At 42.3% G+C, this 24,991-nt stretch overlaps 1 protein-coding gene across 7 annotated transcripts in view; it reads left to right on the forward strand.

Annotated features, from left to right (window-relative positions):
• The window catches only part of LOC106583920 (AP-2 complex subunit alpha-2), an 82,595-nt gene that overhangs the window by 18,327 nt on the left and 39,277 nt on the right, over window positions 1-24,991 (forward strand). For all 7 annotated transcript variants that reach the window (XM_014168582.2, XM_014168586.2, XM_014168583.2 and 4 more), the window contains exons 3-6: window positions 22,001-22,194; window positions 22,443-22,572; window positions 23,399-23,500; window positions 23,633-23,892. In XM_014168582.2, coding sequence (XP_014024057.1) covers window positions 22,001-22,194; window positions 22,443-22,572; window positions 23,399-23,500; window positions 23,633-23,892 — 686 coding nt within the window. The remainder of the gene's footprint in view (window positions 1-22,000; window positions 22,195-22,442; window positions 22,573-23,398; window positions 23,501-23,632; window positions 23,893-24,991) is intronic.

Raw genomic sequence — 24,991 nt, forward strand, 5'->3', positions numbered from 1 at the left:
AAAGGCCAAAAACCTAGGAAGAAACCTAGAGAGGAACCAGGCTATGAGGGGTGGCCAGTCCTCTTCTGGCTGTGCAGGGTGGATATTATAACAGAACATGGTCAAGATGTTAAAATGTTCATAAATGACCAGCATGGTCAAATAATAATAATCATAGTAGTTGTCGAGGGTGCAACAAGCACGTCCGGTGAACAGGTCAGGGTTCCATAGCCGCAGGCAGAACAGTTGAAACTGGAGCAGCAGCACGGCCAGGTGGACTGGGGACAGCAAGGAGTCATCATACCAGGTAGTCCTGAGGCATGGTCCTAGGGCTCAGGTCCTCCGAGAGAAAGACAGAAAGAGAGAATTAGAGAGAGCATATTTAAATTCACACAGGACACCGGATAAGACGAGAGAAATACTCCAGATGTAACAGACTGACCCTAGCCCCCCGACACAAAACTACTGCAGCATAAATACTGGAGGCTGAGACAGGAGGGATCAGAAGACACTGTGGCCCCATCCGATGATACCCCCGGACAGGGCCAAACAGGCAGGATATAACCCCACCCACTTTGCCAAAGCACAGCCCCCACACCACTAGAGGGATATCTTAAACCACCAACTTACCCTCCTGAGACAAGGCCGAGTATAGCCCACAACGATCTCCGCCATGGCACAACCCAAGGGGGGGGGGGCCCAACCCAGACAGGAAGATCACGTCAGTGACTCAACCCACTCAAGTGACGCACCCCTCCCATGGACGGCATGGAAGAACACCAGTAAGCCAGTGACTCAGCCCCTGTAAAAGGGTTAGAGGCAGAGAATCCCAGTGGAAAGAGGGGAACCGGCAAGGCAGAGACAGCAAGGGCGGTTCGTTGCTCCAGCCTTTCCGTTCACCTTCACACTCCTGGGCCAGACTATACTTAATCATAGGACCTACTGAAGAGATAAGTCTTCAGTAAAGACTTAAAGGTTGAGACTGAGTCTGCGTCTCTCACATTGGTAGGCAGACCATTCCATAAAAATGGAGCTCTATAGGAGAAAGCCCTACCTCCAGCCGTTTGCTTAGAAATTCTAGGGACAATTAGGAGGCCTGCGTCTTGTGACCGTAGCGTACGTGTAGGTATGTACGGCAGGACCAAATCGGAAAGATAGGTAGGAGCAAGCCCATGTAATGCTTTGTAGGTTAGCAGTAAAACCTTGAAATCAGCCCTTGCCTTAACAGGAAGCCAGTGTAGGGAGGCTAGCACAATATGATCAAATTTTTTGGTTCTAGTCAGGATTCTAGCAGCCGTATTTAGCACTAACTGAAGTTTATTTAGTGCTTTATCCGGGTAGCCGGAAAGTAGAGCATTGCAGTAGTCCAGCCTAGAAGTAACAAAAGCATGGATTAATTTTTCTGCGTCATTTTTGGACAAAGTTTCTGACTTTTGCAATGTTACGTAGATGGAAAAAAGCTGTCCTTGAAACAGTCTTGATATGTTCTTCAAAAGAGAGATCAGGGTCCAGAGTAACGCCGAGGTCCTTCAGTTTTATTTGAGACGACTGTACAACCATCCAGATTAATTGTCAGATTCAACAGAAGATCTCTTTGTTTCTTGGGACCTAGAACAAGCATCTCTGTTTTGTCCGAGTTTAAAAGTAGAAAGTTTGCAGCCATCCACTTCTTTATGTCTGAAACACAGGCTTCTAGCGAGGGCAATTTTGGGGCTTCACCATGTTTCATTGAAATGTACAGCTGTGTGTCGTCCGCATAGCAGTGAAATTTAACATTATGTTTTCGAATGACATCCCCAAGAGGTAAAATATATAGTGAAAACAATAGTGGTCCTAAAACGGAACCTTGAGGAACACCGAAATTTACAATTGATTTGTCAGAGGACAAACCATTCACAGAGACAAACTGATATCTTTCCGACAGATAAGATCTAAACCAGGCCAGAACTTGTCCATGTAGACCAATTTGGGTTTCCAATCTCTCCAAGAGAATGTGGTGATCGATGGTATCAAAAGCGGCACTAAGATCTAGGAGCACGAGGACAGATGCAGAGCCTCGGTCTGACGTCATTAAAAGGTCATTTACCACCTTCACAAGTGCAGTCTCAGTGCTATGATGGGGTCTAAAACCAGACTGAAGCGTTTCGTATACATTGTTTGTCTTCAGGAAGGCAGTGAGTTGCTGTGCAACAGTATTTTCAAAATTTTTTGAGAGGAATGGAAGATTCGATATATGCCGATAGTTTTTGATAATTTCTGGATCAAGATTCGGCTTTTTTTCCGTATTTCACTGACAGGAAAAACGTTTTGTTTTCGAGATGATGATAGTTTCCTGATTCAACCATATTAATGACCTAAGGCTCGTATTTCTGTGTGTTATTATGTTATAAAACCTGTTTTTGCTTTGTCGTTATGGGGGTATTGTGTGTAGATTGAGGGGAAAAAACAATAATCAATTTTAGAGTAAGACTGTAACGTAACAAAATGTGGAATGAGTCAAGGGGTCTGAATACGTTCCAAATGCGCCGTTATGTATGTATAAAAACATTTCTTTTTTTCAACTTTTTGAAATTCTCCCGCGACCTGTTTTTCATATCCCCTTGTTTGGGAACTGCTGCCGTAGTGAGTAGAGGTCGACCGATTAATCGGAATGGCCGATTTAATTAGGGCCGATTTCAAGTTTTCATAACAATCGGAAATCGGTATTTTTGGACGCCTATTTGGACGATTACATTTTTTTTAGACCTTTATTTAACTAGGGAAGTCAGTTAAGAACAGATTCTTATTTTCAATGCCGGCCTAGGAACGGTGAGTTAACTGCCTTGTTCAGGGGCAGAACGACTGATTTTTACCTTGTCAGCTTGGGGATTCAATCTTGCAACCTTACGGTTAATTAGTCCAACTCTCTAACCACCTGCTTTGCAGTAAGAAGCCAAGGTAAGTTGCTAGCTAGCATTAAACTTATCTTATAAAAAACAATCAATCATAATCACTAGTTAACTACACATGGTTGATGATATTACTAGTTTATCTAGCCTGTCCTGCGTTGCATATAATCGCTTAGGTACACGTTGCTCCAACCATAACCATCAATGCCTTTCTTAAAATCAATACACAAGTATATATTTTTAAACCTGCATATTTAGTTAATATTGCCTGCTAACATGAATTTATTTTAACTAGGGAAAATGTCACTTCTCTTGCAAACAGAGTCAGGGTATATGCAGCAGTTTTGGCCGCCTGGCTCGTTGCAAACTGTGAAGACTATTTCTTCCGAATAAAGACAGCCGACTTCGCCAAAAGGGGGATGATATAACAAAAGCGCATTTGTGAAAAAAGCACAATCGTTGCACGACTGTACCTAACCATAAACATCAATGCCTTTCTTAAAATCAATACACAGAAGTATATATTTTTAAACCTGCATATTTAGCTAAAAGAAATCCAGGTTAGCAGGCAATATTAACCAGGTGAATTGTGTCATTTTGCGTTCATTGCACACAGAGTCAGGGTATATGCAACAGTTTGGGCTGCATGGCTCGTTGCGAACTAATTTGCCAGAATTTTATGTAATTTTGACATAACATTGAAGGTTGTGCAATGTAACAGGAATATTTAGACTTAGGGATGCCACCCGTTAGATAAAATACGGAACGGTTCCGTATTTCACTGACAGGAAAAACGTTTTGTTTTCGAGATGATAGTTTCCTGATTCAACCATATTAATGACCTAAGGCTCGTATTTCTGTGTGTTATTATGTTATAATTAAGTCTATGATTTGATAGAGCAGTCTGACTGAGCGATGGTAGGCAGCAGCAGGCTCGTAAGCTTTCATTGAAACAGCACTTTACTGCGTTTGCCAGCAGCCCTTCGCATTGCATTGCGCTGTTCAAGCCGATCAACTCCCAAGATTAGGCTGGTGTAACCGATGTGAAATGGCTAGCTAGTTAGCCGGGTGCGCGCTAATAGCGTTTCAAACGTCACTCGCTCTGAGACTTGGAGTAGTTGTTCCCCTTGCTTTGCATGGGTAACGCTGCTTCGAGAGTGGCTGTTGTCGATGTGTTCCTGGTTCGAGCCCAGGTAGGAGCGAGGAGAGGGACGGAAGCTATACCGTTACACTGGCAATACTAAAGTGCCTATAAGAACATCCAATAGTCAAAGGTATATGAAATACAAATCGTATAGAGAGAAATAGTCCTATAATTCCTATAATAACTACAACCTAAAACTTCTTACCTGGGAATATCGAAGAGTCATGTTAAAAGGAACCACCAGCTTTCATATGGTCTCATGTTCTGAGCAAGGAACTTAAACGTTAGCTTTTTTACATGGCACATATTGCACTTTTACTTTCTTCTCCAACACTTTGTTTTTGCATTATTTAAACCAAATTGAACATGTTTCATTATTTATTTGAGGCTAAATTGATTTTATTGATGTATTGTATTAACTTCAAATAAGTGTTCATTCAGTGTTGTTGTAATTGTCATTATTACAAATAAATAAAAAAATCGTCTGATTTAATCGGTATCGTTTTTTTTTGTTGGTCCTCCAAATAATCGGTATCGGCGTTGAAAAATCATAATCGGCCAACCTCTAGTAGTGCGTGCATACATTTTCGTACTGGTGTTGCAAGCGCCATGCTCTACTAACTGAGCCACACAAAACCAATCATCTTATTTTTTAATTTAATCTTTATTTAACTAGGCAAGTCAGTTAAGAACAAATTCTTATTTACAATGACGGCCTACACTGGCCAAACCCTAACGCGGATGACACTGGGCCAATTGTGCGCCGCCCTATGGGACTCCCAATCATGGCCGGTTGTAATACAGCCTGGAATCTAACCAGGCTCTGTTGTGACACCTCTAGCACTGTAATGCAGTGCCTTAGACCGCTGCGCCACTCGGGAGCCCTACTCTTATCTTATCTGATTACATTGTACCTGTCTTGACTGCATCAAACCGAGAGAAACTAGTTAAGCTAATGTTAGCTTGGCAAATTGAGACTAGATAACTTGAACTGTGCACTTTCTCACCTTCCGAATCCTACTGTAAATAGCAGCCTACCTTTTGGCTCTTGGTGTAGCCTGGCCTTCTCATTTAACTTTTAGTTCTGTCATTTTAATTCCATCTTCCATCGAGTCGCCTTGATATCTCCTAATAACTTTACTACCGGTTTCATGATTTGTATGACAACAACAACAAGCTACACGTGCCGCTCTTGTGAATAGCAAGAGCACCAGCAGCATAAATTATAATGTTTTCTTTCTCCAACGGGAAGCGCGATGTAGACCATCTGCATTGTGAATTCATTTGGGATTGTATGAATTTTCTTAAAGATTTTAACAGAAAAATATATAAAAAATGTAAACGTTAAGAAAAATATTTAATTTGTCACATCCCTATCTCAAATGGCACCCTATTTCGCTTTGTAGTGCACAACTTTTGACCAGGGCCCATAAGGCTGTGGGCCTCATTTCCCAGTTGCGATGTAACTTAAGCATTACGATGATCCTACCACATGCATCGTTATTTACAGGCCAACTTTTTAAGTGTTTACCAAAAAAGCACGTATAGAGAACGTTCTCTAACTGCGTCGTTAGACCATGTGTCGATACTGATCGGATCGAAGGAAAAGCAGCGCTACACTCCTTAATTAAACTTTTTTTTTTTTGTCCGTGCTACATACTGCTATATCGGTCCGCTAATAAAGGACTAGTAAAGGCCCAGTGCACTACTTTTGTGAAAGATAATTTCCTCCCACAAGTTGAAGTCGGAAGTTTACATTTAGGTTGGAGTCATTTTAAAACTCGTTTTTCAAGCACTCCACAAATTTCTTGTTAATAAACTATAGTTTTGGCAAGTCGGTTAGGACATCTACTTTGTGCATGGCACAAGTCATTTTTCCAAAAATTGTTTACAGACAGATTATTTCACTTATAATTCACTGTATCACAATTCCAGTGGGTCTGAAGTTTACATACACTAAGTTGACTGTGCATTTAAACAGCTTGGAAAATTCCAGAAAATGATGTCATGACTTTAGAAGCTTCTGATAGTCTAATTGATCTCATTTGAGTCAATTGGACGTGTACCTGTGAATGTTTTTCAAGGCCTACCTTCAAACTCAGTGCTTCTTTGCTTGACATCATGGGAAAATCAAAAGAAATTAGCCTAGACCTCAGGAAACAAATTGTAGACCTCCACAAGTCTGGTTCATCCTTGGGAGCAATTTCCAAACGCCTGAAGGTACCACGTTCATCTGTACAAACAATAGCACGCAAGTATAAACACCATGGGACCATGCAGCCGTCATACCACTCAGGAATGAGACACGTTCTGTCTCCTAGAGATGAATGTACTTTGGTGCGAAAGTGCAAATCAATCCCAGGACAACAGCAAAGGACCTTGTGAAGATGCTGGAGGAAACAGATGCAAAAGTATCTAATATCCACAGTAAATTGAGTCCTATATGATCATAACCTGAAAGGCCGCTCAGCAAGGAAGAAGCCACTTCTCCAAAACCGCCATAAAAAAGCCAGACTATGGTTTGCAAATGCACATGGGGACAAAGATCGTACTTTTTAGAGAAATGTCTTCTGGTCTGATGAAACAAAAATAGACATGTTTGGCCATAATGACCATTACGTTTGTAGGAAGAAGGGGGAGGCTTGCAAGCCAAAGAACACCATCCCAACCGTGAAGTACGGGGGTGGCAGCATCGTGTTGTGGGGGTGCTTTGCTGCAGGAGGGACTGGTGCACTTCACAAAATAGATGGCATCATGAGGGAAGAAAATTGAGATGGCTTCAATATATCCGCACAAGACATCAATCAGGAAGTTAAAGCTTGGTCGCAAATGGGTGTTCCAAATGGACAATGACCCCAAGCATACTTCCAAAGTTGTGGCAAAATGGCTTAAGGACAACAAGGTCAAGATATTGGAGTGGCTATCACAAAGCCCTGACCTCAATCCTATAGAAAATTTGTGGGCAGAACTGAAAAAGTGTGTGCGAGCAAGGAGGCCTACAAACCTGACTCGGTTACACCAGCTCTGTCAGGAGGAATGGGCCAAAATTCACCCAACATAGTGTGGGAAGCTTGTGGAAGACTACCCAACATGTTTGACCCAAGTTAAACAATTTAAAGGCAATGCTACCAAGTACTAATTGAGTGTATGTAAACTTCTGACCCACTGAGAATTTGATGAAAGAAATAAAAGCTGAAATAAATCACTATCACTATTATTCTGACATTTCACATATTTAAAATAAAGTGGTGATCCTAACTGACCTAAGACAGGGAATCTTCACTAGGATTAAATGTCAGGAATTGTGAAAAACTGAGTTTAAATGCATTTAGCTAAGATGTATGTAAACTTCTGACTTCAACTGTATGACTGCAAGTAGGCTATGAGGCACTTAATTATGCTTACACAATAATGATGCACTAAATCACAGATTGGTCACATCATGAAACACAGAGGCTTAAAATTAGACAGTAGCCTCGTCGCAAAATAGAACTCAAATGATTTCAATATGATTTGAAATAGCCTTTATACAGTCTTGGCCCTTGCAGAAAACTGTTGAAATGAAAACATATTTTGGTATCCACATATGTACAGTCGTGGCAAAGTTTTGAGAATGACACAAATATAAATTTTCATTCTGCTGCCTCAGTTTGTATGATGGCAATTTTGCATTTGAAGAGTGATCAGATGAATTGCAATTAATTGCAATGTCCCTCTTTGCCATGCAAATGAACTGAATCCCCAAAAAACATTTCCACTGCATTTTAGCCCTGCCACAAAAGAACCAGCTGACATCATGTCAGTGATTCTCTCGTTAACCCCTGTGCAGCGAAAAATCATATCGCCATTAGCATAACAAAATGTAATTTTTTTTGTAAATTTTTTTTCTTCAAATTATATCGTTTTATAGATACACCTCTCCTGAATCGAACCACGTTGTCCGATTTCAAAAAGGCTTTACAGCAAAAGCAAAACATTAGATTATGTTAGAGGAGTATATCCTAAAAGTAGCCACATAGCCATTTTCCGACCAACCACATGCATCACAAATAACCAAAAAACAGCTAAATGCAGCACTAACCTTTGACAATCTTCATCATATGACACACCTAGGACATCATGTTACACAATACATGCATTCTTTTGTTCGATAAAGTTCATATTTATATATAAAAACAGCATTTTACATCGGTGCGTAACGTTGACTAACTATTTTCCCTCAAATGCATCTGATGAAACAGCGCTACAATTTACTAAATTACTATTCGAAATTTTTTTTTAAATGTAATATTGTCATTCTAAGATTTATAGATGAATATCTCTTGAAAGCACCTGTAATGCCAGATTTAAAATTAACTTTACTGGGTAATCATACTTTGCGATGAAAGGGGATGCGATACTCTGAAAAATAGGCTAACGTTACAGGTCAGCGCCATCTTGGAACAATCGCATATCACATCTAGTCTTGTATACTATTGTCAATAATCCCTTACCTTTGGTTGTCTTCATCAGAAAGCACTTCCAGGAATCCCAGGTCCACAACAAATGTATTTTCGGTCGAAAAAATTACTCCTTTATGTTCCAAGAGCTTGTTCTTGTTAGCGCGTCTGAAAGCTGATCCAAATGCTTCGTCGGCCACGGGACAGCCATTTCGAGAAAATTCATTTTTTTCCCATTTAGGTTCGTTCAAACATGTCAAACGTTGTATAACATAAATCTTCAGGGCGTTTTTCAACAAGAGAGCCAATAAGATTCAAGGGGGACGATTGCATTGTGTTTCAAAACGTTTCGAAAGGGGAGGGTAACCAGGGGCGCTGGCGTCATAATGGTGATGGCCCTCTCCGTGTGACCACGTTCCACAGCGTCTCATTCATTCAGTTTTAACAGTAGGAGACTCAAACCACTTTGTAAAGACTGGGGACATCTAGTGGAAGCAATAGGAAGTGCTCAATGAACCATAGCTCACGGTGTGATTAATAGGCAACGTGATGAAGTTGAGTTCGCAATTCAGAATTCCACTTCCTGTTTCCATCTGTCTCGGGGTTTTGACTGCCATATGAGTTCTGTTATACACAGACACCATTCAAACAGTTTTAGAAACTTTAGGGTGTTTTCTATCCACAAGTATTAATTATATGCATATCCTAGCTTCTGAGTTTGAGTAGTAGGCCGTTTAAAATGGGCACACATTTTTTTCAAAATGCGCTGTCACCCCCTATCCTAGGCGACCGTCAAGAGGTTAACACAGGTGTGAGTGTTGACGAGGACAAGGCTGGAGATCACTCTGTCATGCTGATTGAGTTCGAATAACAGACTGGAAGCTTCAAAAGGAGGGTGGTGCTTGGAATCATTGTTCTTCCTCTGTCAAACATGGTTACCTGCATGGAAACATGTGCCGTCATCATTGCTTTACACAAAAAGGGCTTCACAGGCAAGGATATTGCTGCCAGTAAGATTGCACCTAAATCAACCGTTTATCGGATCATCATGAACTTCAAGGAGAGCGTTTCAGTTGTTGTGAAGAAGGCTTCAGGGTGCCCAAGAAAGTCCAGCAAGCGCCAGGACCGTCTCCTAAAGTTAATTCAGCTGCGGGATCGGGGCACCACCACTACAGAGCTTGCTCAGGAATGGCAGCAGGCAGGTGTGAGTGCATCTGCACGCACAGTGAGGTGAAGACTTTTGGAGGATGGCCTTGTGTCGAGAAGGGCAGCAAAGAAGCCACTTCTCTCCAGGAAAAACATCAGGGACAGACTGATATTCTGCAAAAGGTACAGGGATTGGACTGCTGAGGACTGGGGTAAAGTCATGTCTGCTGAATCCCCTTTACGATTGTTTGGGGCATCCGGAAAAAAGCTTGTCCGGAGAAGACAAGGTGAGCGCTACCATCAGTCCTGTGTCATACCAACATTAAAGCATCCTGAGATCATTCATGTGTGGGTTTGCTTCTCAGCCAAGGGGGTGGGCTCACTCACAATTTTGCCTAAAAACACAGCCATGAATAAAGAATGGTACCAACGCATCCTCCGAGAGCAACTTCTCCCAACCATCCAGGAACAGTTTGGTGACGAACAATGCCTTTTCCAGCATGATGGAGCACCTTGCCATAAGGCAAAAGTGATAACTAAGTGGCTCGGAGAGCAAAACATCGATATTTTGGGTCCATGGCCAGGAAACTCCCCAGACCTGAATCCCATTAAGAACTTGTGGTCAATCCTCAAGAGGCGGGTGGACAATCAAAATCTCACAAATTCTGACACTCCAAGCATTGATTATGCAAGAATGGTCTGCCATCAGTCAGCATGTGGCTCAGAAGTTAATTGACAGCATGCCAGGGTGGATTGCAGAGGTCTTGAAAAGGAAGGGTCAACGCTGCAAATATTGATTGTTTGCATCAACTTCATGTAATTGTCAATAAAAGCCTTTGACACTTATGAAATGCTTGTAATTATACTTCAGTATTCCTGAGTAACATCTGACAAAAAATATCTAGACACTGAAGCTGCAAACTTTGTGTAAATGAATGTGTCCTTCTCAAAACGTTTTGCCATGAATGTAAGTGCAGTTGAACAAACCAAAAAGATCTTAATACTTTACTCAATCTTAGCTAATTTCTCATCCTAAAATTGCCCAGACAATATTGTCACCTTCTAGAAATAGTTAGAAATAATTAGATTTCATGCAGGTGATTCTCATTTACTTTGGAATTGAACTCAGCTGTGGTGAGTTGAAGGTGCCCGCAGTATAAAAATCATGTATTTAACCAGTTTGATGGAAGATTGCAGCGAAGGATTGTTTGAATGGTGGAGAAAGCACCTCGGTCAACTGCCACACAGATTCAAGCTGACCTTCAGCCACAAGGTACAGTAGTTTCAAATCGCACCATCTGTCGCCAATTCAATTAAAGGGGGTTATATGGTAGGAGACCCAGGAGGACCCCACTGCAATTTGCCAAAACACACCTGAACATGCCAAAATCCTTCTGGGAGAATGTCCTATGGACAGATGAGACCAAATTAGAGCTTTTTGGTAAAGCACACCATCTCTATGTTTACAGAAAACAAATCACGTGCGCAGAGAAAGGGGGAGAGAGAGAGACTTAAATTCACACCGGATAAGACAGGAGAAATACTCCAGATATAAGACTGACCCTAGCCCCACGACACATAAAATACTGGAGGCTGAGACAGGAGGGGGTTGGGAGACACTGTTACCCCATCCGACGGTACCCCCGGACAGGGCCAAACAGGCAGGATATAACCCCACCCACTTTGCCAAAGCACAGCCCCCACATCACTAGAGGGGGATACCTTCAACCACCAAATTACCATCCTGAGACAAGGCCGAGTATAGCCCACAAAGATCTCCTCCACGGCACAACGCAAGGGGGGGGGGGCCCAACCCAGACAGGAAGATCACGTCAGTGACTCAACCCACTCAAGTGACGCACCGCTCCTAGGGACGGCATGGAAGAGCACCAGTAAGCCAGTGACTCAGCCCCTATAATAGGGTTAGAGGAAGAGAATCCCAGTGGAGAGAGGGGAACCGGCCAAGCAGAGACAGCAAGGGCGGTTCGTTGCTCCAGTGCCTTTCCGTTCAACTTCACACTCCTGGGCCAGACTACACTCAATTGTAGGATCTACTGAAGAGATGAGTCTTCAATAAAGACTTAAAAGGTTGAGACCGAGTTTGTGTCTCTCACATGGATAGGCAGACCATTCCATAAAAAATGAGCTCTATAGGAGAAAGCTCTGCCTCCAGCTATTTGCTTAGAAATTCTAGGGACAGTTAGGCCAGTCTTGTGACCGTAGCGTACGTGTAGGTATGTACTGCAGGACCAAATCGGAAAGGTAGGTAGGAGCAAGCCCATCTAATGCTTTGTAGGTTAGCAGTAAAACCTTAATCAGCCCTTGTCTTAACAGAAAGCCAGCGTAGAGGCTAGCACTGGAGTAATATGATCAAATTTTGGGGTTCTAGTCAAAATTCTAGCAGCCGTGTTTAGCACTAACTGAAGTTTATTTAGTGCTTTATCCGGGTAGCCGGAAAGTAGAGCATTGCAGTAGTCTAACCTAGAAGTGACGAAGCATCATTTTTGGACAGCAAGTTACTGATTTTTGCAGTGTTATGTAGATGGAAAAAAAGCTGTCCTTGAAACGTTCTTGATATTTTCGTCAAAAGAGCTCAGGGTCCAGAGTAACGCCGAGGTCCTTCAGTTTTATTTGAGACGACTGTACAACCATCAAGATTAATTGTCAGATTCAACAGAAGATCTCTTTGTTTCTTGGGACCTAGAACAAGGATCTCTGTTTTGTCTAAGTTGGAAAGCCTATTCCCCCTCAGGAAACTAAAAAAGATTTGGCATGGGTCCTGAGATCCTCAAAAGGTTCTACAGCTGCAACATTGAGAGCACCCTGACTGGTTTCATCACTGCCTGGTATGGTAATTGCTCGGCCTCTGACCGCAAGGCACTACAGAGGGTAGTGTGTACGGCCCAGTACATCACTGGGGCTAAGCTGCCTACCATCCAGGACCTCTACACCAGGCGGTGTCAGAGGAAGGCCCTAAAAATGGTCAAATACCCCAAACATCCCCACATCATGATGCTGCCACCACCATGCTTCACTGTGAGGATGGTGATCTCAGGGTGATGAGGTGTTAGGCTTGCGCCAGACATAGCGTTGTCCTTGACGGCCATAAAGCTCAATTTTAGCCTCATCTGACCAGAGTACCTTCTTCAATATGTTTGGGGAGTCTCCCACATGCCTTTTGGGCTAGGTGGTGCACTCCATCAACAGCAGGTGCATTTCAAGAGCGGCAAATTTGAATCCAAATAAATGTCAAAATTCAAATTTTTCAAACATACAACTATTTTACACCCTTTGAAAGATAAACATCTCCTTAATCTAACCACGTTTTACGATTTCAAAAAGGTTTTACGGCGAAAGCATAAATTTAGAGTATGTTAGGACAGTACATTTACAAGAGTTGTGTGTAATGTTTTGTCAAGTCAAAGACAGGGTCACCAAAACCATAAAACCAGCTAAAATGATGCACTAACCTTTTACAATCTCCATCAGATGACACTCCTAGGACATTATGTTAGACAATGCATGCATTTTTAGTTCTATCAAGTTCATATTTATATCCAAAAACAGCGTTTTACTATGGCATTGATGTTGAGGAAATCGTTTCCCTCCAATAACCGGCAGTCAAGTCAGCACCACAAATTAAATAATTAAAATTAGAAAACATTGGTAAAATATTATATTGTCATTTAAAGAATTATAGATTTACATCTCTTGAACGCAATCAACTTGCCAGATTTAAAAATAACCTTACTGGGAAATCACACTTTGCAATAATCTGAGCACTGCGCCCAGAAAAATACGCGTTGCGATACAGACTAGCCGTCATGTTGGGGAGATCTAAAATCGAAAATACTATGTAAATAATCCATTACCTTTGATTCTCTTCATCAGATGTCACTTCCAGGTATCACAGGTCCATAACGAATGTACTTTTGTTCAAAAAAGCTCATCATTTATGTCCAAAAATCTCCGTCTTGTTAGCACATGATCTAAGCCCGCCGGACTTCACTAAATGAACGAGGGGAAAAAATATATTTACGTTCGTTCAAACATGTCAAACGTTGTATAGCATAAATCATTAGGGCCTTTTTTAACCAGAACATGAATAATATTCAAGGTGGACGAATGCATTCTCTTTTATAACGTATTGGAACGAGGGTACCCAACATGAACTCGCGCGCCAGGTGTCTAATGGGCCATCATCGTTCCATGGCTCTTGTTCGGTCAGATCTCCCTCCAGAAGACTCAAAACACTTTGTAAAGGCTGGTGACATCTAGTGGAAGCAATAGGAAGTGCCAAAATATTCCTCAGCCCCTGTGTTTTTCAATGGCATAGGTTTAAAGGTAATACAACACATCAGGTATCCACTTCCTGTCAGAAAATGTCTCAGGGTTTTGCCTGCCAAATGAGTTCTGTTATACTCACAGACACCATTCAAACAGTTTTAGAAACTTTAGGATGTTTTCTATCCATATATAATAAGTATATGCATATTCTAGTTACTGGGTAGGATTAGTAACCAGATTAAATCGGGTACATTTTTTTATCCAGCCGTGCAAATACTGCCCCCTAGCCCTAACAGGTTAAGCAATCGCTTTTTTCTTGCCACTCTTCGGTAAAGCCCAGCTTTGCGGAGTGTACAGCTTAAAGTGGTCTTATGAACATATACTCCAATTTCCGCTGTGGAGCTTTGCAGCTCCTTCAGGGTTATCTTTGGTCTCTTTGTTGCCTCTCTGATTAATGCCCTCCTTGCCTGGTCCGTGAGATTTGGTGGGCGGCCCTCTCTTGGCAGGTTTGCTGTGGTGCCATATTCTTTAAATTTCGTAATAATTAATTGAAATGGTGCTCCGTGGGATGTTCAAAATTTGGAATATTTTTTTATTTTTTATAACCCAACCCTGGTCTGTACTTCACAACTTTGTCCCTGACCTGTTTGGAGAGCTCCTTGGTCTTCATGGTGCCGCTTGCTTAGTGGTGTTGCAGACTCTGGGGCCTTTCAGAACGTGTGTGTGTGTATATATGTATATACAGTGCCTTGCGAAAGTATTCGACCCCCTTGAACTTTTCGACCTTTTGCCACATTTCAGGCTTCAAACATAAAGATATAAAACTGTAATTTTTGTGAAGAATCAACAACAAGTGGGACACAATCATGAAGTGGAACGAAATTTATTGGATATTTCAAACTTTTTTAACAAATAAAAAAACTGAAAAATTGGGCGTGCAAAATTATTCAGCCCCCTTAAGTTAATACTTTGTAGCGCCACCTTTTGCTGCGATTACAGCTGTAAGTCGCTTGGGGTATGTCTCTATCAGTTTTGCACATCGAGAGACTGAAATTTTTGCCCATTCCTCCTTGCAAAACAGCTCGAGCTCAGTGAGGTTGGATGGAGAGCGTTTGTGAACAGCAGTTTTCAGTTCTTTCCACAGATTCTCGATTGGATTTAGGTCTGGACTTTGACTTGGCCATTCTAACACCTGGATATGTGTATTTGTGAACCATTCCATTGTAGATTTTGCTTTATGTTTTGGATCATTGTCTTGTTGGAAGACAAATCTCCGTCCCAGTCTCAGGTCTTTTGCAGACTCCATCAGGTTTTCTTCCAGAATGGTCCTGTATTTGGCTCCATCCATCTTCCCATCAATTTTAACCATCTTCCCTGCCCCTGCTGAAGAAAAGCAGGCCCAAACCATGATGCTGCCACCACCATGTTTGACAGTGGGGATGGTATGTTCAGGGTGATGAGCTGTGTTGCTTTTACACCAAACATAACGTTTTGCATTGTTACCAAAAAGTTTGATTTTGGTTTCATCTGACCAGAGCACCTTCTTCCACATGTTTGGTGTGTCTCCCAGGTGGCTAGTGGCAAACTTTAAACAACACTTTTTATGGATATCTTTAAGAAATGGCTTTCTTGCCACTCTTCCATAAAGGCCAGATTTGTGCAGTATACGACTGATTGTTGTCCTATGGACAGAGTCTCCCACCTCAGCTGTAGATCTCTGCAGTTCATCCAGAGTATTCATGGGCCTCTTGGCTGCATCTCTGATCAGTCTTCTCCTTGTATGAGCTGAAAGTTTAGAGGGACGGCCGGGTCTTCGTAGATTTACAGTGGTCTGATACTCCTTCCATTTCAATATTATCGCTTGCACAGTGCTCCTTGGGATGTTTAAAGCTTGGGAAATCTTTTTGTATCCAAATCCGGCTTTAAACTTCTCCACAACAGTATCTCGGACCTGCCTGTTGTGTTCCTTGTTCTTCATGATGATCTCTGCGCTTTAAACGGACCTCTGAGACTATCACAGAGCAGGTGCATTTATATGGAGACTTGATTACACACAGGTGGATTCTATTTATCATCATTAGTCATTTAGGTCAACATTGGATCATTCAGAGATCCTCACTGAACTTCTGGAGAGAGTTTGCTGCACTGAAAGTAAAGGGGCTGAATAATTTTGCACGGCCAATTTTTCAGTTTTTTATTTGTTAAAAAAGTTTGAAATATCCAATAAATTTCGTCCCACTTCATAATTGTGTCCCACTTGTTGTTGATTCTACACAAAAAATTACACTTTTATATCTTTATGTTTGAAGCCTGAAGTGTGGCAAAAGTTCAAAGTTCAAGGGGGCCGAATGCTTTCGCAAGGCACTGTAGATAGATAGATACTGAGATCATGTGGCACTTAGATTGCACACAGGTGGATTTTATTTAACCTCTCTAGGGTATGTGGGACGAAATCGTCCCACCTACTCAACAGCCAGTGGAATCCCGTGGCGCGTTATTCAAATACCTTATAAATGCTATTACTTCTATTTCTCAAACATATGACTATTTTACACCATTTTAAAGACAAGACTCTCGTTAATCTAACCACACTGTCCGATTTCAAAAAGGCTTTACCATGAAAGCAAAACATTAGATTATGTCAGCAGAGTACCCAGCCAGAAATAATCAGACACCCATTTTTCAAGCTAGCATATAATGAATGTCACATAAACCCAAACCACAGCTAAATGCAGCACTAACCTTTGATGATCTTCATCAGATGCCCCCCCGAGGACATTATGTTATACAATACATGCATGTTTTGTTCAATCAAGTTCATATTTATATCAAAAACCAGCTTTTTACATTAGCATGTGACGTTCAGAACTAGCATACCCACCGAACACTTCCGGTGAATTTACTAAATTACTCACGATAAACGTTCACAAAAAACATAACAATTATTTTAAGAATTATAGATACAGAACTCCTTTATGCAATCGCTATGTCCGATTTTAAAATAGCTTTTCGGCAAAAGCACATTTTGCAATATTCTGAGTAGATAGCCCAGCCATCATGGCTAGCTATTTTGAACCCCACCAAGTTTGGCCCTCACCAAACTCCGATTTACTATTAGAAAAATTGGATTACCTTTGCTGTTCTTCGTCAGAATGCACTCCCAGGACTTCTACTTCAATAACAAATGTTGGTTTGGTTCAAAATAATCCATAGTTGTGTTCAAATATCCTCTGTTTTGTTCGTTCGTTCAAGACACTATCCGAAGGGTGACGCGCCCGACGCGTTTCGTGACAAAAAAATTCTAAATATTCCATTACCGTACTTCGAAGCATGTCAACCGCTGTTTAAAATCAATTTTTATGCGATTTTTTTCTCGTAAAAAAAGCGATAATATTCCGACCGGGAAACCCTGTTTACGTTCAAAGAAAATAAAAACATGGTGTCGCCTCGTGCACGCGCCTCAGTCTCATTGTCCTCTGATCGACCACTATCCAAATGCGCTAATGTTTTTCAGCCAGGGGCTCCAAAGACATCATTCACCGGTTTGCCGCCTTCTGAGAGCCTATGGGAGCCGTAGGAAGTGTCACGTTACAGCAGAGATCCTCAGTTTTCAATAAAGAGAGTGTAGAAGCCCAAGAAATGGTCAGGGACGGCACTTCCTGTAAGGAATCTTCTCAGGTTTTTGCCTGCCATATGAGTTCTGTTATACTCACAGACACCATTCAAACAGTTTTAGAAACTTTAGGGTGTTTTCTATCCAAAGCCAATAATTATATGCATATTCTCGTTTCTGGGCAGTAGTAATAACCAGATTAAATCGGGTACGTTTTTTTTATCCGGCCGTGCAAATACTGCCCCCTATCCCCAACAGGTTTTAACTAATTATGTGACTTCTGAAGGTAATTGGTTGCACCAGATCTTATTTAGGGGCTTCATAGCAAAGCGGGTGAATACAATAAGTGAGCACCATAATTCATTGGACAGTGACAATTCTTTTGTTATTTTGGTTCTGTACTCTAGCACTTTGAGTTTGAAAGGATACAATGAGGGTGAAGTGGTAGAGTGTCAGCTTTAATTTGAGGGTGTTTTCATACATATCGGATGAACCGTTTAGAAATTATAGAAGCTTTTGTACATAGTCCCCCCCATTTTCGGGCATAAAAAAACATTGGACAGTTTAACATAATGTAGAATAAAGTAATCATTGTTAATATTTGGTCGCATATCCTTTGCATGCAATGACTGCTTGAAGTCTGCGATGCATCGACATCACCAGACGCTGGGTACCTTACCTGGTGATGCTCTGCCAGGCCTGTACTGCAGACATCTTCAGTTCGTGCTTGTTTCGGAGACTTATTGCCTTCAATCTCCTCTTCAGCATGTAAAATGCATGTTCAATTGGATTCAGATCTGGTGATTGACTCGGCCAGTCAAGGATTTTCCACTTTTTGGCCATCAAAAACCCCTTCGTTGTTCTCGCAGTATGTTTGGGGTCATTGTCTTGTTGCATGATGAAGTGCCGTCCAATGAGTTTGGAGGCATTTGGATTTATCTGAGCAGATAAAATATTTCTGTAGACTTTAGAATTCATTGTTCTACTTTTGTCTGCAGTCACATCATTGATGAAGACAAGTGAGCCTGCTCCACTGGCAGCCATACAGGCCCAAGCCATAACACCCCCTCCACTATGTTTCACGGATGAGGTGGTATGCTTTGGATCATGGGCATGTCTTTTTTTTTTTTTTCACACTTTCCTCTTTCCATCACTCTGGTACGTGGTAATATTTGTCTCATCTGTCCACAGTACTTTTTTCCAGAACTCTTGGGGCTCTTTTTTAGGTGTTTTTTTAGCAAACTGTAATCTCGCCTTTCTGTTCTACAGGCTTATCAGTGGTTTGCATCTTGTAGTGTAGTCCTGCTGGTGTAGTCTTTTACGTATGGTAGACTTTGACACATCTACACCTGCATCCAGGAGAGTGTTTTTGATCTGTTGGGATGATGTCAGGGGGGTTTCTTCACCGTAGAGAGTGTTCTCCGGTCATCAACTACAGTGGTCTTCCTCAGTCTACCGGGTCTTTTGACATAATTGAGTTCACCGGTAATTTTTTTCTTGTTAATGATGTACCAAACTGTTGACTTGGGCATGCCCAGGGTTTTTGCAATGTTCCTGATTGATTGATTTTCATTTCTGAGCCTTATGACGGCCAGCTTAATTTGCATCGACACTGCTGTCTTCCTCATGTTGTCACACCCAAACAACAACCTCCAAAGGCAATAGCAAAGTCTAGAATCCATACTATTCATCAACAGCTCTCCTGCATTCACACGACACAAATGAATACACCTGCCTAACGACACACAGCTGTGAAGCCAATTCAACAAATACTTTATAGTACCTTAAAATGAGGGGACCATGTACAAAAGGTGCTGTCATTTCTAAACGGTTCATCCGATATGTATGAAAATACCCTCAAATAAAGCTGACAGTCTGCACTTCACCCTCATTGTCATTGTATCCTTTCAAACTCAAAGTGCTAGAATACAGAACCAAAATAACAAAAAAATTGTCACTGTCCAATGAATTATGGTGCTCACTGTATGCACGCACAACTTTATTAAAAATAATATATATAATTTTTTTTGAAACAAATTATTTTTTACACTTCACCAATTTGGACTATATTCTGTATTTCCATTACATGAAATCAAAATAAATTTAAATTACAGGTTGTAACGCCAAGGGGGTGAATACTTTTGCAAGGCACTGTACGTAGGCCCCTAACACACTGTCATTCGAATGACAGCGTTTTGTAAGCCTGTGATAGCAATCACTACAAATGAAGTGCTATTGATCTTCTCACCCTCATCAAAGTAGAATGTACATTAATTGGCAGCCAGTGGGAGGCTACTAGCTGACAGAGCCATGGAGTTCTGCTATGTTTGCGCATTTGAAGATGAAATCGATCAATTCATTGGATTCTAATTCTCTAACTCTCTAAATATATGACTCTGCTAGCCGTTATGGCTTTGGGATCACTCCGCTTGACAGCTTTAGAAACAAGTCCCAATTCGCTATCCTTCTCCCGAAGTGTGCAAATGCATACGTTCTCACATGGATTTGACAGTGGTGGAAACTCCCTCCAGCCAATTCTTACACCAATTCCAAGCTTTTAAATCAATGACGGGGAGTGTGCAAGTGCTCATTTCTGGAAAATAGTGGAGAATCGAGACACAGCCATAGAGACACAGGAGACGAGCATTAGGCCCCCTAACAGCATAGCAATTCACTCAGTCAGGACCATATTTAGAATTAGAGTACATTAGCCTACAGTCACAATACACTCCAAACATTCTGTGTCCTGTATTTCTATGATACTGCTCAACAGCTTATTTGCAGCTTATTCTGCTGTGTAATGGCTGAGTGTTTTCTGTCTGAGGAGAGGGTGTCTGGCTATTGAAGAGCGGGATGGGGAATGGATAGATGGGTGAATAGATAGGTAAAAATACTTTATTAACACATTTGGGAACAAATTGATTATCTTTTATAAAGCTGGTTAGTTTTAATTTAAGGTTTTAGGGAAAATTGCAGTATACAGTGCCTTCAGAAAGTATTCAGACCCCTTGACTTTTTCCACATTTTGTTACGTTACAGCCTGATTTTAAAGTGGATTAAATAAAAACAGTTCCATCATCAATCTACACACAATACCCCATAATGTCAAATCGAAAGACAGGTTTTGGGAACATTTTGCTAATAATAATTTAAAAAAAGAAGTACACATGACATTTACATAAGTATTCAGACCCTTTACTCAGTACTTCTTTGAAGCACCTTTGGCAGCGATTACAGCATCGAGTTTGGCACACCTGTATTTGGGGAGTTTCTTCCATTCTCCTCTGCAGATCCTCTCTAGCTCTGTCAGGTTGGAGGGGGAGCGTTGCTTCACAGCTATTTTCAGGTGTCTCCAGAGATGTTCGATCGGTTTCAAGTCTGGGCTCTGGCTGGGCCACTCAAGGACATTGAGACTTGTCCTGAAGCCACTCCTACGTTGTCCTGGCTGTGTGCTTAGGGTTGTTGTCCTGTTGGAAGGCGAACCTTCGCCCGAGTCTGAGGTCCTGAGCGCTCTGGACAGGTTTCCATCAAGGAACTCTCTGTACTTTGCTCCGTTCATCTTTCCCTCGATCCTGACTAGTATCCCTGTCCCTGCCACTGAAAAACATTCCCACAGCATGATGCTGCCACCACCATGCTTCACCGTAGGGATGGTGCCAGTTTTCCTTTGACCTCATGGCTTGGTTTTTGCTCTGACATGCACTGTCAACTGTGAGACCTTATATAGAAAGTTGTGTGCCTTTCCAAATCATGTCCAATCAATAGAATTTACCCCAGGCGGACTGCAATCAAGTTGTAGAAACATCTCAAAGGTGATAAATGAAAACAGGATGCACCTGCACTCAATTTCGTGTCTCATCGCAAAGGGTCTTATGTAAATAAGGTATTTCTGTTTTTTTTTTACTACATTTGTAAAAAGAAACAAACTGTTTTTCGCTTTGTCATTATGGGTATTGTGTGTAGACTTCTGAGGATTTGTTATTTTTTTTAATCCATTTTAGAATAGGGCTGTAACGTAACAAAGTGTGGAAAAAGTAAAGGGATCTGAATACATTCCGAATACACTGTATAAGGGAATGAGTGTGTTATGGAAGGAATATGATGTGAGAGGAAGTGGCAGGCAGCCACGGTTCAGGCGGTGAGACTGCATCGTAATGATGGCCTACATCGTAATGAGTCTCAGCCACATGAGTGTGTCTGAAATGTGTCCTTATAGAGTGTACTACTTTTGACCAGGGCCGGTAAGGGTATAGGGCAGAGATGCCATTTAGGACAGAGATGAACAGCAGGGAGGTAATGAACCCTGCACAAGGCGTCCTGCCATCACTCCCTACTGGTTCCTCTCAAGGTTTCTTCCTTTTAGGAATTAACACATTTTTCCTTGCCCCGTGCTGCTGCTTGTCAGGTTACTGTGAACCACTTTGTGTCAAATGTTGTTGTTAAAAGGCTATACAAATAAAATATGATTGACTGATCTCTCTTCCCTCTCTCACTCCCCTCCCAGGGCTACTTGTTCATCTCGGTGCTGGTGAACAGCAACAGCGAGTTGATCCGCCTCATCAACAACGCCATCAAGAACGACCTGTCTAGCCGCAACCCCACCTTCATGTGCCTGGCCCTGCACTGCATCGCCAACGTGGGCAGCCGCGAGATGGCCGAGGCCTTCGCTGGAGAGATACCACGCATTCTGGTGGCCGGGTAAGATTGGAGGGGATAGAGAAGGGGATAAGGAGAGGGGGGTAGTGGAAGAGAGGGTGAGGAGACCGGAGAGGCAAACGGGGGGAGGGGGACTGAGGACACGGAGAGGACATGATTTTCTTTGTATTAATATGCTATAACAGCATGATTAGACAAAATCTGCGGTACAGACAATATCTTTCCAGGACCAGAGATGTTGGAGACTGGTAGTCCTTTATAGTGAGCATTGTGTTTGATGTGATTGCCAGGGACACCATGGACAGTGTGAAGCAGTCTGCTGCCCTGTGTCTTCTGCGTCTGTACAAGGCCTCCCCAGACCTGGTTCTGATGGGGGAGTGGACCTCCCGGGTGGTGCACCTCCTCAACGACCAGCACATGGTGAGAGACATGCTCCAGCAGTAGCACACCTGGGGTATATTCACTAGGACGCAAACAATGAAGACGGGGAGCGACTAAACTCAATTGTCTAATTAGAAACATTTGCCTTCGTTTCAAAACGTTTTCCATTGTCAAGCGGTTTGCTACACTAAGGAATACACCCCTGATTTATCAGGTTGAATCAGGTGTGCTAGTGCATTTATCTTCCAGGCCAATAGGTGTGCTAGCTAAATAGCTCTGTTACAATATCCACACTAGTCTAGAATGTGTTTACACAGGCAGCCCAATTCAGATTTTCTCCCCCCACTAATTACTTTTTTTTTTACCAATCACATCAGATCTTTTACAGAGCTCATCTGATTGGTCAAAGAACATTTACTGAAAAAAAGAGAAGAATTGGGCTTCCTGTCTAAACGCAGCCAGAGTAACCTAACATAGCAGGCATAAATGCCTGAAAATAGATGCCTCAGATACTGGTCTTGATGAGAAAAAAATAAATGTCAGGGGAGGTTCTTCTGCACTGTTCAAACAATCCAGAAAATGTGGAGGAGTTAAGATGGAGTGTCGCCTTGTTAATGTCCAAAAGCGGAAGTTGCGTTACAGGCTCTTTTCCATTTCCCCTGAAAACCGTATGCATCCGTTTGCTGACATCCCCTCTAAGGGTGCTTTCTTAGTATGAAGCAGTGCATTGGATATGTATTTTAAGTGGTATGCTGGTATGGATATTGGAACATAACTACTGACTTCATTGAGACTGTAAGGTTGAAGTTTATGCCTTTTAGGTGTTACTGTTGTTTCTGATGATGTGCGTGTGTCTCTCTCGCAGGGTGTTGTCACGGCAGCCATCTCCCTCATCACCTGTCTCAGCTCGAAGAACCCAGATGAGTTCAAAACCTGTGTGTCCCTGGCTGTTTCTCGTCTGAGCAGGGTGTGTGTGTGTCTGCGCACGTGTGCATGTATACCTATAAAATCATGTATGGCAGTCCAGCGATCCATCCTCCCTTTGCCTCACTGTCTCTATCACCTGGATTTCAACCCATCTCCTCCCTTTCTCCTCCAGATTGTGTCGTCAGCCTCCACTGACCTGCAGGACTACACCTACTACTTTGTCCCGGCCCCGTGGTTGTCCTGTAAACTGCTGCGCCTACTGCAGTGCTACCCCCCGCCAGAGGATGGCGCCGTGAAGGGCCGCCTGGTGGAGTGTCTGGAGACCATCCTGAACAAGGCCCAGGAACCACCCAAGTCCAAAAAGGTGCAGCACTCCAACGCCAAGAACGCCATCCTGTTCGAGGCTATCTCACTCATCATCCACTACGACAGGTGAGGAAGCGGTCTGTCACTCTAGGTGTCCTTCTCGCTCTGTCTTTTTCTCTCCTTTTTTCAGTATCTCTGTATATTTCCCTCTCTCATATACACTAAACAAAAATATAAACGCAACATGCAACAATTTCAAACAGTTACAGTTCATGTAAGGAAATCAGAAAATGTTAATAAATTCTTTAGGCCCTAATCTATGGATTTCAGATGACTGGGAATACAGATATGCATCTGCTGGTCACAGATACCTTAAAAAAAAAAAAGGAAAGGGTGGGGATCAGAAAACCAGTCCGTATTGGGTGTGACCACCATTTGCCTCATGCAGCGCGACATATCTCCTTCGCATAGAGTTGATCAGGCTGTTGATTGTGGCCTGTGGAATGTTGTCCCACTCCTCTTCAATGACTGTGCGAAGTTGTTGTATATTGGCGGGTCTATCCAGAGCATCCCAAATATGCTCAATGGGTGATATGTCTGAGTATGCAGGCCATGGCAGAACTGGGACATTTTCAGCTTCCAGACATTGTGTACAGATCCTTGCGACATCGGGCCGTGCATTATCATGCTGAAAAAAATGAGGTGGAAGCAGCGGATGAATGGCACGACAATGGGCCTCAAGTTCTTGTCATGGTATCTCTGTTTATTGAAATTGCCATTGATAAAATGCAATTGTGTTCATTGTCTGTAACTTATGCCTGCCCATACCATAACCCCACCGCCATCATGGGGCACTCTGTTCACAAAGTTTACATCAGCAAACATTTCGCCCACTCGACGTAGTTACACGTGGTCTGCGATTGTGAGACCGGTTGGACGTTCTGCCAAATTGTCTAAAATGACGGAGGCGGCTTATGGTAGAGAAATGTATATTAAATTCTCTGGCAACAGCTCTTGTGGATATTCCTGCAGTCAGCATGCTGATTGCACGCTCCCTCAACTTGAGACATCTGTGGCATTATTGTGTGTGTGTGTGTGTGTGTGTGTGTGTGTGTGTGTGTGTGTGTGTGTGTGAGAGAGACGTCCTCCGAAACCCAACCAAGCCGCACTGCTTCTTGACACAATGCCCACTTAACCCGCCCGGCCCGCCACAGGACTCGCTAGT

The sequence above is a fragment of the Salmo salar genome, chromosome ssa23, assembly GCF_905237065.1.
Source record: "Salmo salar chromosome ssa23, Ssal_v3.1, whole genome shotgun sequence".
NCBI classification, from domain to species: Eukaryota; Metazoa; Chordata; class Actinopteri; order Salmoniformes; family Salmonidae; genus Salmo; species Salmo salar.